The sequence below is a fragment of the Thamnophis sirtalis genome, unplaced genomic scaffold, assembly GCF_051295495.1.
Source record: "Thamnophis sirtalis isolate CommonGarterSnake01/CBP01778 unplaced genomic scaffold, rThaSir2_p1.2 scaffold_3, whole genome shotgun sequence".
Lineage (NCBI taxonomy): Eukaryota > Metazoa > Chordata > Lepidosauria > Squamata > Natricidae > Thamnophis > Thamnophis sirtalis.
Window position 1 is genome coordinate 80340610 of NW_028261383.1, and position 15741 is coordinate 80356350.

Consider the following 15741-nt stretch of genomic DNA (forward strand, 5'->3'; position numbering starts at 1 on the left):
TGGGAGTTGTAAAAATATTTTGGTTACTTTTAATATAATTTAGATGTGCTTCATAAGTAACTACATAAATATCATAACTTTTTAACATTTTGTTTCATTTATTAATAAGCTACAGTTTACATTCATGGTTGAATGTGGTGAGCACGAAGTGCAATTTGTGCTGCTTCACTAACTTTTCTTAGATTTTAATATATCACCAATGTAATTGAGACAGCAGGAATCTGGTATTTCTGAACATTTCTTACGACATCCTGAACCTCAGGACGTCCCATTGATCCCATTGTCTATTTGGTTTTTTTAAAAGCTCTTTTAATTTTAGAATTAAAAAAAATTAAGTGAAAAACTACCATCCTGCAAAGCACCTGCCTCTATCATCATTTGGTTTAAAAGAATATCTTTAGCTCTGATCGGCTTCCTTAAAATCTATGGAGTACATTTACACAAAGATTATTTTGGGAGTTGAGCAGCATATAAATGATAACAATAAGTAAATGTGTATAAATACAGATAGCCCTCAACTTATGACTAGTATTAGGCCCAAAATTTATACTGCTAAGTGAGAAACTTGTTGAGTTTTGCCACATTTTACGACTTTTCTTGACATATTTGTTGGAATTGGAATTGGAATTGATTTTATTTGTAGGCCGCCCTTTTCCCTGAGGGGACTCAGGGCGGCTCACAGAAACCAGGGAGAGGGGAATACAATACAATACAGTACTAAGACGACAACACATAATAAAATAATACGCAACATGCATACAACATTCGGGCGGGGTAATGGTCCTTATCCCCAGGCCTGACGGGCGAGCCAGTTCTTCAAGGCTGTGCGGAAGGCCTGGACGGTGGTGAGGGTACGGATCTCTACGGGGAGTTCGTTCCAAAGGGTCGGGGCCGCTACTGAGAAGGCCCTCCTCCTTGTGGTTGCCAGCCGACATTGGCTGGCCGATGGGATGCGGAGGAGGCCCAACCTATGAGATCTTATAGGCCGTAGGGAGGTAATTGGCAGAAGGCGGTCTCTCAAGTATCCAGATCCACTGCCATGTAGGGCTTTATGGGTGGTCAATAGCACCTTGAAGCGCATCCGGAGATCGACAGGTAGCCAGCGCAGCTCGCGGAGGATAGGTGTAATGCGGGTGAATCGGGGTGCACCCGCGATCACTCGCGCGGCTGCGTTCTGTACTAGCTGAAGTCGCCGGATGTTCCTCAAGGGCAGCCCCATGTAGAGCACATTGCAGTATTCCAGCCTAGAGATCACGAGGGCCCGAGTGACTGTTGTGAGAGCCTCCCGGTTCAGGTAGGGTCGCAACTGGCGCACCAGGCGTACCTGGGCGAATGCCCCCCTGGTCACAGCTGCTATATGATGGTCGAATGACAGCTGTGGATCCAGGAGGACTCCCAAGTTGCGAACCCTCTCTGAGGGGTGTAGAATTTGACCCCCCAGCCTGAGTGTTGGATTAATGGCCGAATTTTTGGGAGGAAAACACAACAGCCACTCGGTCTTTTCTGGGTTGAGCACAAGCTTGTTAATCCTCATCCAGTCCATGACGGCTTCGAGTCCCCGGTCCATTACGTCAACCGCTTCATTGATTTGGCACGGGGCGGACAGATACAATTGAGTATCGTCCGCATATTGATGGTATCTAATCCCGTGCCTACGGATGATCTCTCCCAGCGGTTTCATGTAAATGTTAAATAGTAGGGGGGATAAGACCGAACCCTGCGGCACCCCATATTTTAGGGGCCTTGGGGACGATCTCTGCCCTCCTACTAACACCGACTGCGACCTGTCCGAGAGGTAGGAGGAGAACCACCGTAACACGGTGCCTCCCACTCCCACCTCCCGCAGTCTTCGCAGAAGGATACCATGGTCGATGGTATCGAAAGCCGCTGAGAGGTCAAGGAGGACCAGGATGGAGGGATGTCCTTCATCTCTGGCTCTCCAGAGATCATCCATCAATGCGACCAAGGCGGTTTCAGTGCTGTAACCGGGTCTGAAGCCTGACTGGAAGGGGTCTAGATAGTCTGCTTCCTCCAAGGACCGTTGGAGCTGGAAGGCCACCACCTTCTCAACAACCTTCCCCAGAAAGGGGAGGTTGGAGACCGGGCGGTAGTTATTAAGGACAGCTGGATCAAGGGATGACTTCTTCAGGAGGGGTCTCACCACCGCCGCCTTCAGTGCGGCGGGGAAGTTCCCCTCCCGAAGGGAGGCGGTTACTACCGCCTGGATCCAGCCTCGTGTCACCTCACTGCAGTTAGAAACCAGCCATGAGGGACACGGATCCAAAGCACAGGTGGAGGAACTCACAGCTCTCATGGCCTTGTCCACATCCCCGGGGGTAACCTCCTGAAACTCAACCCAGAGCTGTTGAACTTGGTCCCTCTGAGTCTCGGCTGGAACTGCAGGTGTGGAGTCCAAGTCCGTCCGAAACCGAGCAATTTTGTCCGCTAAGAATTGGGCATATTCTTCAGCTCTGCCCTGCAAGGGTTCCCCCGCCTCCCTTTTGTTCAACAGGGAGCGGGTTATCCTAAACAGGGCGGCTGGACGGGACTCAGCGGACGCAACCAGGGAGGCTATATGTGATCTTTTAGCTGCCCTAAGTGCCCTAGTATATTCCCTGGTGCAGGTGGTTACCATTGCTCGGTTCGATGCGGACTTATCGGACCTCCAACGGTGCTCTAGGCATCTCCTCCGGCGCTTCATCTCCCGGAGCTCCTCGGTGAACCAAGGTGGTCTCCGGGATCCGCTGCCTCGGAGGGGCCGCAGTGGCGCAATCCGGTCGAGGGCCTCTGACGCTGCCGAGTGCCACGCAGCAGCCAGAGTCTCTACCGGACTGTGGGTGAGAGTATCAGGAATAACCCCAAGCTCTGTCTGGAACCTTACTGGCTCCATAAGACGCCTGGGGCGGAACCACCTGGTCGGTTCCTCCTCCCTACAGTGGGGGTTTGGCCTCCGGAAGTCGAGCCTCAGTAGGCAATGGTCTGACCACGACAGGGGTACGATGTCACTCCCCCTCAGACCAAGATCACACATCCACTGCTCCGAGAGAAATACAAGGTCAAGCATGTGTCCCGCCGAATGGGTTGGGCCTCGAATTACTTGAGTCAAGCCCATGGCTGTCATGGAAGCCATGAACTCCTGCGCCCCATCAGAGTTTTCACCGAGCGTCGGCAGATTAAAGTCCCCCAGGACCATCAGCCTAGGGAACTCAACTGCCAGCTCGGCTACTGACTCGAGGAGCGAGGGGAGGGCTGCTGCAACGCTGTTGGGAGGCAGGTACGTTAGCAGCAAACCCACTTGACCCTTGAGGTCCAACTTTAACAGCAAAGACTCACACCCGACAATCTCCGGAGCAGGGACCCTACGAGGAACTAACGACTCCCGGATAACAGCGGCCACACCCCCACCCCTTCCCTGGGCTCTCGGCTGATGCAGCACCTGAAATCCTTCTGGGCACAGTTCTACAAGGGGGACTCCTCCCTCTGGGCCCAGCCAGGTCTCAGTAATACATGCCAGGTCTGCCCTCTCGTCTAAAATTAAGTCCCGGACGAGAGGTGCTTTATGTACAACAGACCTGGCATTTAGCGACAACAGCCTGAGACCAGGGTCCTGATTACTTACACCATCTGGTCTTGGAGTGGGACTCCTAGGGCCGGAAGGAGGGATCTCTGTGATGTAGCGAACCCTCCTTCCCCGGTAATGGCCTGCCCTAGAGTCCCCGCCGTATCTGCCCCTCCCTGTCACGACCGCAATACCCCGACCCTCTCCCGTGTCTTTAGCCCCCTCAGCCACCCCCATAGCCCCCGCAACTCCCGGCAGGTCCTCCGAATCAAGCACACTCATTTATACACTCAAGCAGTCCCCACGTGATAATTAAAACACATAAAATACAAGAGTCATAGGGTAATAAAAAGTGGGATCATCCAATTCACACATTCAATCCCATGCACTCAGCATACCATTTAAAAGTTTGCGCAGCGTCCGTAGATCTTATAAAAGAGTATATATAGAAGGGGGAGTAGCCTTCGTCCCCTCTTATGTATTTGGGAAGGTCCCAAAAAGTCCAGGCGATTAGAAGAAATTGTTAAAGCTGTTAAAGTCCGATTTATCAATAGTGTCAGTAAAGGCAAAGTCTGGGCAGTTAAGATGGTTTCCCTTGGACGATAAAAGATAATATTAACCAGCTGGATGCAGTTAGTTCGTATGTGCAGAGGCCCGGCAGATGTAATTATGGCTATAATTGTAAGTGGAGTGTGTAGGTGGTAATTAAGAAGGCGGTAGAGGTGGAAAAAATGATGAAACCAGCCTAGAACTAGAGGAAGCGCCAGTAATGGCCACTGGAGGGGGCCAGAGGATCACATATGCTGCCTTTCCGGGGTAATGGTGTCCAATACAAGATGGTCTGGTAGACGGTTTTGCCTGACGTGGCACTCCTGAGGCAGCAACAGCAGCAGATGGTACCCAACACAATAAAAAGTTTGTTGTTGCAGACCTGGGATCACAATCCAGGAAGGTAGATGGTAAATAAAACGTTGCAAGGCCCAGTGAAAGCAGCAGTAGAACCCAAAGGAGATGTCGTACCAAGGGGAGAAAGAGCAGTCAACAGGGCCGCAGTTGTTAAGTCAACCACTGCAGTTGTTAAATTAGTAACACAGCTGTTAAGTTGATATGGCTTCCCTATTGACTCTGCTTATCAGAAGGTTGCAAAAAGGGATCACATGAGTCTGGGACACTGCAACCGTCATAAATGTGAGTCAGTTGTCGAATATAAATTACATGACTATGGGGATGCCACAATGGTCATAAGAGTTCCTTGCAGAATATGACAGCATTTACTCCCAAAAACTGAAGTAGGATTCCTGGATAGGTAAGGATTTGGATGTTGATGGGTCTTAATCAGTGACTGATATTTTCCAATGTTATAGAACAAGCTTTCTGACTGACCCCTCTGAGCACAAAATTATGTTTACCCCCTGGTTTTCCAACAGCAAAGCAGCACAGGTAACGGAATCCAACCGTATTAGCTGTAATACCGATAGAACTCCTGAAAGCTGAAGCCATTTTGGTTTGGTAAAATCAAGGATGAGAAGTGTAAAACTCCTGTAAGTCCTAATAGCAATAGCACTTAGACTTATATACCGCTACACAGTGGTTCACAGGTCTCTCTAAGTGGTTTACAGAGTCAGCATATAGCCCACAACAATCTGGGTCCTCATTTTATTGACCTCGGAAGGATGAAAGGCTGATCAACCGTCAGGCGATGAGACTCGAACTGCCAAACTGTCTGAAATGCTGCATTCTAACCACTGCGCAATCATGGGCATAATAATTATGTCCTATAAAGCATTACACCTATTTGGCTGGGTAAGATCAAAAGTCCATATAGTCTTCAACAGCTAAATACACCACTCACAATAAAGTGAAAGATGCATGGTCATTCAGCATAATTTAACTGTATGGAATTACTATTAACTAGTACATAATATGGAATGTTTAATATTAATTGAGAAAGATATTTTCCACCACCAACATTATATTATTATTATATTAAATAAACCTACATTAATAACAATTACTGCCACCACTATATTTATTAACAATGAATTACATTATTTGTATTTGAGGGAGAAAATTCCTGATCATATCCAGACCTAAAGCCAATGGACTTTAATGGAACCAAATTTAAAAGGCCAGAAATTTGAGAGTTAATCTAATCATAATAGAAAATAACACATATATGCAGAGATGCTAAAAAGGTTATATAGATGTTGAAAATGTTAAGCAGATAAATGTCAGGTATGACTTCTAGGAATAGAAACATCTATTTAGCCACTAGAGGGAGTTCAGATATTCACAACTTAATTGGTATTTATGTAACATATATTATTAAGTGTATTATAATTATATTTAAATAGACTGAACCAGCTTGCCTGAATGTTGACACAATATAGTATTACACAAATTCCATGAATTATCTTTATGGTAGTTGATTGTTTTGTTTCAAATAAACACATTCAATGTATTCAGTATAATGAAGCTGGAATTTTATGAGATGGACATTTCTACCATACATATTAAATTTTTGGTCAAATTTAGGTAACAAAGAAATATATAGAAATTATTTATACTGAGAAAACATTCATTGTTCCTGTCCATAACAACATCTCTGTGAGACAGCATTGTTCAGCTGACAAAGATATAAACGGATGTTCCAGCTAATTCCATTCTATCACTCCTACTATAACGCCTTCATTTCCAGATGTGCCCATGTTTATTATAAAGCAACTATTCAAAGATTTCCCCTCTTCTATTGCAGAGCATGCCAGTAATTTCACTCGGTACTCACAGCAAAACACTGACTATTGAATGAAATGCTTCTTTCATAAGGAAATGCTGCAAATCTAAAAAACAATTCAATTGTCTATTCCTTGTGAGTGATAGAAGCACTTGAACTGTGACTCTGTTGCCTGTTTCCATTTTATTGTCAAAAACTCAGGGCAAGATATCATATTTTAAAAGAGAACACTTCAATATCCATGACCTTTCTACAGCAAAAAGACAAAAGGAAAAAACAATCTCTTAAGACAACATTTGCACCAGATACTTATTGATGCTTTAGGCTTTGTACTTGCTACTATTTCCTATAGTCAGCAGATACTCTAATGTCTGAACAGGGAGCAGATTCACTGACCTTTATCCAGACCATACATAAATGCATACTATTTCTTAATGACTACCAAAGCTATTTGAGTAGAATGTAAAATGTTGAGACAAGGAATTATTTAGCCTGGGAAATCAGTTTATAATTAGACAGAGTCCTACATTCATTTCAAGCTAAAAGTAAAAAGGCTCAAATCCCTTACAATAAAAAACACATTAGAGATCACAAGTCAGACGCTTATTCAGAGTTCCTTAATATGGCAGATATCATCAGATGTCCCAGAAATCCAGATTCAGATGTGCAGAATACCAATCCCATTATTTAGCAGACAATCTCCTGAACTATAACCACTTTACTAGCACAAATATTTAAGAGAAATGCTTCTTGTATCACTTATTCCTTACTCTTGAGTTCATGCTCAGTTAAAAGTTTCTACAGTATATCAATTTTCATCACAAAAGGTCAGAAGAAAAAGCATTAATAGTAATTATTGGGCACACGCCAATGCTCCAGAAGAATCCCCCTCTTAGCATAGATATTGTATTATGTTTTATTTGGGACAGGCTGAACTAATTACAACCTTGTCTGGCTTATTTTAAGTAAAGTCCTCAGATTTTATTTACAATATGAAATCTTTTTAAGAGTAAACCTGTTGAAACATGTTCCCAGTGAATTATTACTGTTATCATTCTCTGTGGGGAAAAGTTTCTGTTGGAGCTCACTAAGCAGCAATGTTCAGATTTATTGTGAAATGGTTCATTAGTCCAAAAACCACCATTTTATATAGTCATTTGGTGAATGAGCTTATTCAATGGATAGAATCTGGTTTCACTTTGGACAAATCAGAATGATATCTGTGCACTTATATGCATGGTAAACATCTTCAGACTGCGGGAAGGCTGAAACAGACAGACTAAGAAGCAAAAAATAAATAAAGGAAATAAAATATCTACACTATTACAGCACATAGAATTACACAATTAATCTATATCCAGCACATATCCAGATTCATCTAGCCTACTATCCTCTCTTATAGGAACACAGTAATCACACCAAGGGTTCAGAGGGGGTACCAGTTCTGGAGAACAAGCAGCAGAAATTTTGAGTAGTTCGGAGAACAGGTAAATACCACCTGCTCCCATCTATTCTTTACCTCCCGAGTCCCAGCTCATCAGGAGGAAATGGGGATTTTGCATTATCCTTCCCCTGGAGTGGGGTGGGAATGGAGATTTTACAGTATCCTTCCCCTGCCACTCCCACCAAGCCATGCCACACCCACCAAGTCATGCCCACAGAACCAGTAGTAAAAAAAAATGAATCCCGCCACTGCAAGGGTTGTTTAATTCTTTAGTACAATACACACAAAAAACGTGAAAAGCCTCTTTCACATTTTTTTTAAATACTGTTCTAGTATACAGTCACTACTACCAACCTTAATGGCTTTTTTATTTATAAGACACTAATTCCACCATTTGATGCTTCAAGACTTAATCTGGAAGTTTATAATGGTATTTCTGTTACATTTTGTTTTACAGACTCACTGAGTTATGATAAAAAGACTAGGAAGAAAGTTTATTTGTTAGATTGTTTTCCTGTTCAGCACTTTTGGATGAAAAGTAATGTAGCCCTTTACTTGCAAGGAAAAAGGAACCATTTTACAATGGTCTTATGAGCCTGGGGCCAAAACAATGCAGAATTGAAAGTACTATTTATCCAGCTACTGGCAGTAAAAAGATCAGAGGGGCAATTTTGCTAAAGCAGATAGATAAGGGGCATTTTTCTTCTTTCTTTTCACTGATGTAATGCAAATTAATAAGGGCATACCCTGACCATAGTATTTGACTCTGAAATAGATCGCTTTTTGAACTCAAGCTCAAGAGATACACCTCAGGGTTTGCTCAGAGAGAAGGCTTGTATATCTCCATTTGACTAAAATAAGAATTTGTTTTTATAGAGTGAGATATGTAGTCTATGGGAAATAAGCATTTCTCAATGTCAGAGAAACAGATGTAGGAGATGGAGTTCTTCATATTCTGTAAGAAGGGCATGTATAACATTGTTTCTTGGGAATGCAACTGCATGATATTTTATATGCAGGAATTATTGGTCTTCAAATCCTATAAAATTTCAGACAGAAAAAAGGGCACAGTTGAAAAATTGGATATATAGTATTTATAAAACTGCAGATATTGTAAAGGTAACTTTTGATAAGAAATGTACACTGTTACCATATCACTGGTGTGGGTGATTGTTGATTTTAGGCAGATTTAAGTTCCATTTGTTGGGATGATAATTATTGTCTAAGAAAGTATTTTGATTTTTTAATGGATTCCAGTAAGTATTTTCAATTGGAGAAAACTCCCAAACATTCCAACGATTTTCTATGGTCTCTTAAACAAAAACACCCTGATGAATTGTAATGGATATTTCTATTTTTATATTGTTTGGTATATACAAGTAAAAGAATCCTTTAAAAAAATCTTCACTGTTATTACTAGTTGACTCCAATTCTCTTGTCACTTCATTTCCATCTCACCGTACCCTGCAACTTTATGGATAAATAAAACAATTTTACAGAAAAATGGAACACAGCACCTCATGCTTCTGGGATAAACAGAATAGCAATAGCACTTAGACTTATACACCGCTTTACAGTGCTTTACAGCCCTCTCTAAGTGGTTTACAGAGTCATCATATTGCCCCTGACAATTTGGGTCATTTTACAAACCTCGGAAGGATGGAAGGCTGAGTCAACCTTGAGCCTGGTGAGATTTGAACTGCCAAATTGCAGGCAGCCGGCAGTCAGCAGAAGTAGCCTGCAGTACTATAATCACTGCACCACCATTGCTCATCTCAGAAAATAGATGTGCCAGTCAAAGTTGATTCCATTTGAACTTTCTCCAATTCAATTATAGAAGAATAACACATATGTAGCATCTGTATTTTCGAAGTGATCAAAGTGTCAAATAATTCACAAAGGTTTGCAAGTTTTTCAAGGGGATGTTACCTCATAATTAAATAACAAATTATCTACAAAGTATGGGATTTAATACAGGCTAACCAACAAACTAATGTGCAATAATTATTGAGCTACTAATTTTTATTTTCTTGCTTGCAAAGGGGAATTAATAAATCCAAGAATTTTTAAAAAGTTAAGATATCACAAGATTAAAAAACATTAAGCATATTCAGGAGTTCAAAGCAGCTGATAAAAGCTAATCCAACAAAGGTTCATATGGATGCCAAAAATTAGACTAATCAATTAACTAAAGAAAATGGAAAGGTTAGTCCTTGGAACTTAGAAGTAAAGTCTACTTCAAAAGACTATTTTGTTCCTTTTAGCATTAAAAAGGAATTCAATTTTATGCAATATTTGATGCGTAATAAATGTATTCTTTCACCTTGCCTCTATTATGCTGTACAGTTGTGCAAAGCTTTGAACAAGAACTTTATTTTGTTTGAAACTTTGGCATAATGAAGCTAAGCTACAGAACTCATGCTACAGAAGATGACTGAGCTTTTTCCTGCCAAGGCTGGGCAGATGCTTTTCAGGGAACACCAAGGGATTAGGCTGGGAAGAGTTGTCGCTCCTCACACTAGCTACTTCAAGGAGAATCATTTTATTTTTGAATTAAATGTTGTATGCTTCCCAGAATAATTTCTTGTGAAATGGGTGGCCATACAATTATGCTAAATGAATATCTAAAATCACAAATCACAAGGTCACATTATTTCACTTGAAGTGAATCAGGATTGTCTGAATCATTTCATCAAAGCAGATGTCACTTCATAAGTATCTATTATGCAGTTCATGGATCCTAAATGTTTGATCTCAGGGGCCTTCCTGTTTTAAAATTCCATGCCTGCTGCATAAGGCAAGCTGAATAAAATGTAAGACATCAAATTTGAATAAGAGATTTTATTCCTTTTGAAAAGTGGGTTACCTAGAAATCAAGATGATATATGAAGTTTCTTATCTTTTCTTATAAGGTGCTCTCATACTGAAATTCAGTCAATTATACAATGAAGCCTCTGAAGTTATTCAAAATTAATACCTCTACCGCTTGCCTGTAATTCATTCCATTCAAAAACTACTGAGATTCTTAGAGCATAAATGTAAACAGCTTAAAAGGGAAAGAGGAAAACCATTTCTTTACATCTTGGAAATCACTTAACAAGTTGCAAGCATATTCTTGCCTGCTAATGGCAAGATTCAGTAGTACATGCAACTAAAAGCTTTAAGCTGTAAAATAATGCCCACTGGCTTTTCTATGAACAGCATGGACATTGCTGGCCAAATAAAATGGTTCAACTATTTTTATTAGTTTATTAAAATGTAAAGTACAGAAAAACGAAGAAAAATGAAAATAATGGGAATATAATGGAGAGAAAAGTGTAGGGAAAAGAGGAAAAAGAAAAAAACACTGACTTCTGACTCCCTTTGTGCAGTAGAATAAGGTAAAATCCAAACTTTTTACTTTTATATGAAAATATATTAATTGTGTTCTTTTCTTTAATCAAAGTCAATTTAGCCATCTCTGCTAACTCCATCAACTTTTGCAGCCATTTGTCCTTTGTGGAGATCGAAGTGTGCTTCCATTTTTGTGCATAATATATTCTTGCTGCCACCAACATAACACCAAAATATATATAACACCAAAACTGCTGGCCAAATAAAAGTACAATGAAACAACTTATACACACAAATTGAAAATGAAGTTCCAGTAGCTGCATTTCAGATTGTATTTCGAGATACAAAATAATGCAAATTGAGTGAGTGAAATCTCTTGCTAGCAGTTTTTATTGAGGCATAATAAGACAGTTGACTAGGATGGTAAGAAGCATTTATTCAATACAATAAAATAACCATCACTTCTGAATTTTCTCAGTGTAGTAATTGTGTAGCCAGATGTGTTTTATATTTTTAGTAAACTTTCAAGTTGACAAATTCATGTTTTGTGTATAAGCCTCACAATCCTAACGTAAGAAGTCACTCTAAAAAGGACTTTTTTATTGCCAGAATAATAAGTAGCTCTTTGTTGGGGGGGGGGGGGGGAGACACAATGAAAGAGAAGAAAGGGCAAGAAAGAGATGAAATGTCAGAGTGGGAACTACTTTAGTTATTTATAGTCTGGGAAGCCATTTGTATCTCATAAATGATTCCAAGTTTATCTTTCTATAAAGGTGACCTTTCAGTTATGGGTGCAAATTAACTTTTTGTCTGACAGTCCAGAAAGAAATAAAAGAAACAAAGGTAGGTCAGTTGTGCCAGCATTTTTCCCACTAAAAGAAAAGTCAATCATCATCATCACAACTACTTCTTTCACTGGAGAATTATACAATAAAGTTGTGCCTGACAAGCTGCCTCACTTTTGCCATGCACAAATATGTAACATTAGATTATTTTCCTCAATAACTTAATGAATGTATAATGGTTTTGATTCATTTATTTATTTGTGTTCTCTTTATCTAGTTGCAGGACTAGACCCTAATGAGAATAGATCACATTTTAGATCATGTTTATGTAGAAATATTTAAAATTCAAAAGGGCTTGCAAACTTTTAAGTAGTACTGTATATGAGACTGCTGAGTGTGGGTCATCTGTAGGTAAGTGATACGGAATCATCAGTATGCTGATGATATCCAATTGCACATCTCTTCCTTGGACTGACCATGTGATGATGTCAAGAACCTTTCCTAGTGTCTGGAAGCTGTGATGGGGGAGAAAAAGCTTTGGCTCAACCCTGGTAAGATGGAGTTTTAAAGCCCCTAGTTCAGAGGATTTTACCTCTTTAACTCTACATGTGAGTACACTTTCCTAGTCAGAAATTGGTGTGAAATTTCCTCTCAATCCCTGCTCAATGTGCAAGTGGTAGCTGTGGCGGGGGGGGGGCAGTTGTACAAGTTAATCTTGTACACCATCTGTGCCCATGCCTGAACCAGGAGGCCTTGCTCTAGTGACTCATGTCTTACCCTTCCCCTGATTAGACTATTGTAATGTGCTTGGCATGGGACGGTACTTGGAAGCTGTAGATGGTCCAGAATATAGCAGTGCAGGCAGTTTTTGGTATTTCTCATTACGTCCATGTAACACTACTGTTTCATGAGCTGCACTGGCTCCTAGTAGGCTTCTAGGTACAGTTCAATAGGTGCTGCTTATTACCTGTAAAGCGTTTTGGCATGGGGCCAACTACATGCAAGACTATCTTTCTCTTATTGCTTCTGCCCATCTCACCAGATCTAGTAGAGAGCATGCACCAGATCTCTTCTCTTAAACAATGTCAACATGTTGGATCCCAGAGTTATGTCTTCTCGGTAGCAGGACCTGCCATGAGGCATAGCTTGTCTCCGAAACAGGAGTAATCTTTAGGAAGAGGAAGAGGGGTGGCACATTCTGACTTGCAAGATTCTGTTATAGCACTAATAGCACTTAGACTTATATACGGCTTCACAGCCCTCTTTAAACGGTTTAGAGTCAGCCTATTGCGCCCAACAAACTGGGTCCTCATTTTACTGACCTCGGAAAGGTGGAAGGCTGAGTCAACCTTGAGCCTGGTGAGATTTGAACTGCCAAATTGCAGACAGCCAGCAGTCAGCAGAAGTTCCCTGCAGTACTGCATTCTAACCACTGCGCCACCACAACTCACGACAGTTATTATATCCTTATAGAAACAGTAGTATTAGCATGCATGACTTTGGTTGCCTAAGTAAATCTACCTTGAAGGGTTGACTTCAATCTTGTACATCTCACTGCACTTTCCCTCTTCCTTCTTTTATTTTGAGGGAACTAAGAAGGGTCTGAGTTCCTTCTTCAGGCTATACTTCTGGCCTAGACTTAGATATCTTTTATCTGACCACTGTCTTGGTTGTGGCTGTTCCTTCTGCTCCTCAGTTATTCCTTCTGCCTATTACAAAGATACCCAGACATAGACGGTGGTTAAGATGACACCAACCCTATTAGCCTTTCATAAAGCATTGAAGACCTGGGTGTTTTCCTAGATATTTGGATCATAGGTGAAATGAGCTTTGCTTCTGTTAATAGTTATTAGTTTCTTATTGGGAGGGGAGGGCGAGGCATATATTTTGGTCAGTTTGCATGTTTTTATCCAGAGTCACTTGTGTGAGATTGGAGACTACATAAGGGTTATAAATCAAATCAAATCAATCAATTTAAATTCTCACCTGGATAATCTCTCCATTGGAAGCTATAAGTTCTGTAGGGATGGTGACTCTGAAGGTGCGACCTACTACAGCAGAGCTGTCTGGAATCCCCACCACTGCTGGTGCACTCTCACGAAGGTCCGAAAGCACCAAATGCATGGAGGCTTCTAACTGATGTTCCCAGTCCCGTACAACTTCTGAGGTTTCACTGGGCCAATGGCACTTAGCTGAAGTAATCAATGTCAGAACCAGCAAAGTCCTCCCCAATACTGGGGGTAGTTGTACAAATCCAGGATTCATTTTAATGATATGCGCCTCTTATACTAGCCACAAAATAAGGCTCAGAACCAACAATCTATACAAAGTTGCTTAATCAAAAGGTCTTCACACCAGATTCATTGTTGTCAGTCTTGATGCCTGAAAGAAGAACATACACAACAGTGATCAGAAAGTGAAGAAAATTTATTAAATTTTAATGAACATTAAACGTTCTTTGATTCATTTTATTAGCTAATTAGTACACGAAATCTTTCAAGAATTGAAGCTAAGCAGCCGGCCTTAGGTCCTTGCTTTACAAACTTTACAGGTGTGCCTCAGCACAGATGGATGCCACCCAACGTAGGACCGAACAGATTTTTCCCACCTGTACTTTCTTATTCAACTAGTATCCTGCTCTTAGAGGAGCTATAAGAGATTTTTATTTACATTTTTAATCAGGCTCATGCCACCTTAGTTTTAGCAATTTCAGTATTAGAAGTTCCCAAGATATTTACTGTTTCCTCCCTCCATGAATAATTTTAATGAGTCACAATAATCTAAATAAAATAAAATATGAATTGAGGAGTTATCATGGAATCAGATGACCTTTCAAGGAAACAAAAGCGCACTTGTGCAAGAATTTTACATTTTAGTTATCAGACTAAAAGATCATTTGTAGTGAATGACAGAATTATTCCCATTATTTTGAGCTTTTTCCACATTACATTTTCATAACTTGGGCAGCCTTTTTATATGACCTTTTTTCCTTTGGGGACAAAGTTCTATGTAAGACACTCTGTAATCCTTAACCCACTATGTCATATTGCAAAAATGCATATGTTTATTTTGACAAAATATGTATTCAGCAACATTCCTCTGAAAATTTACAGACTTCCTATTTCAATTATGACCAAAGTCTGCCCACATCCACACATAATGAACTTTTCCACACAAGGAGTAATAGTAACAGTCCTTCTGAAACACAGCCCTCAAATTCTCACTCTGCACTACCAGTCATAAACTCCAAAAACAACATAAATCACTATTAAGTAACCTCTGGCAGGGAAGTGTTCTAAAACTGGCTATCCTCCCACTTTCCTTTTGGTACTGCAATAACTCCAAATAAGTATGGGTTTTAAAAATATATGGCATAAATAAGAGTTACCCTGTTTCCTCAATAATAAGAGCTCCCCGGATAATAAGCCCAATTGGCTTATTAAGGTCAAGTGCTTATTTCAGGGGTCAAAAGAAAATAAGACCCTGTCTTATTTTCGGGGAAACACAGTAGTAGATAGCTACATTTCATTATATACAAAAATGTAGAGGTTAACAGCGATAATACATAGCTATGCAGTATTTGGTACACTATTTATGGCTATTTTTAATCTATTTTTTAAAAACTCATTTAAAATATAATGTTCAGAACAATTCACATATATAAATTATAAATTAGACTAATATTTGCATTGATGAGTCATTAAAAACCCAAACTTTCAACACCAATAAACAATTTATTTCTTGAACTTTTTGGCTCATATTCAGTTTTCAATTAATCTTTATTCCAAAATCTTTTTCATAACCATTATCAGGTAAGGTATCTCCATCCAATACTTGTGCATTTGATTCTTTTTTCCTCATTCTTTGTTTTGTCTTTACGCTTGCC

The 15741-nt window shown here is 40.5% G+C and overlaps 1 protein-coding gene across 3 annotated transcripts in view; it reads right to left on the reverse strand.

Moving 5' to 3' along the window:
* Positions 1 to 15741, reverse strand: part of DAG1 (dystroglycan 1) — an 81243-nt gene that overhangs the window by 24667 nt on the left and 40835 nt on the right. For all 3 annotated transcript variants that reach the window (XM_014054146.2, XM_014054145.2, XM_014054147.2), the window contains exon 2: positions 13842 to 14237. In XM_014054146.2, coding sequence (XP_013909621.2) covers positions 13842 to 14120 — 279 coding nt within the window. In that variant the 5' untranslated portion in view covers positions 14121 to 14237. The remainder of the gene's footprint in view (positions 1 to 13841; positions 14238 to 15741) is intronic.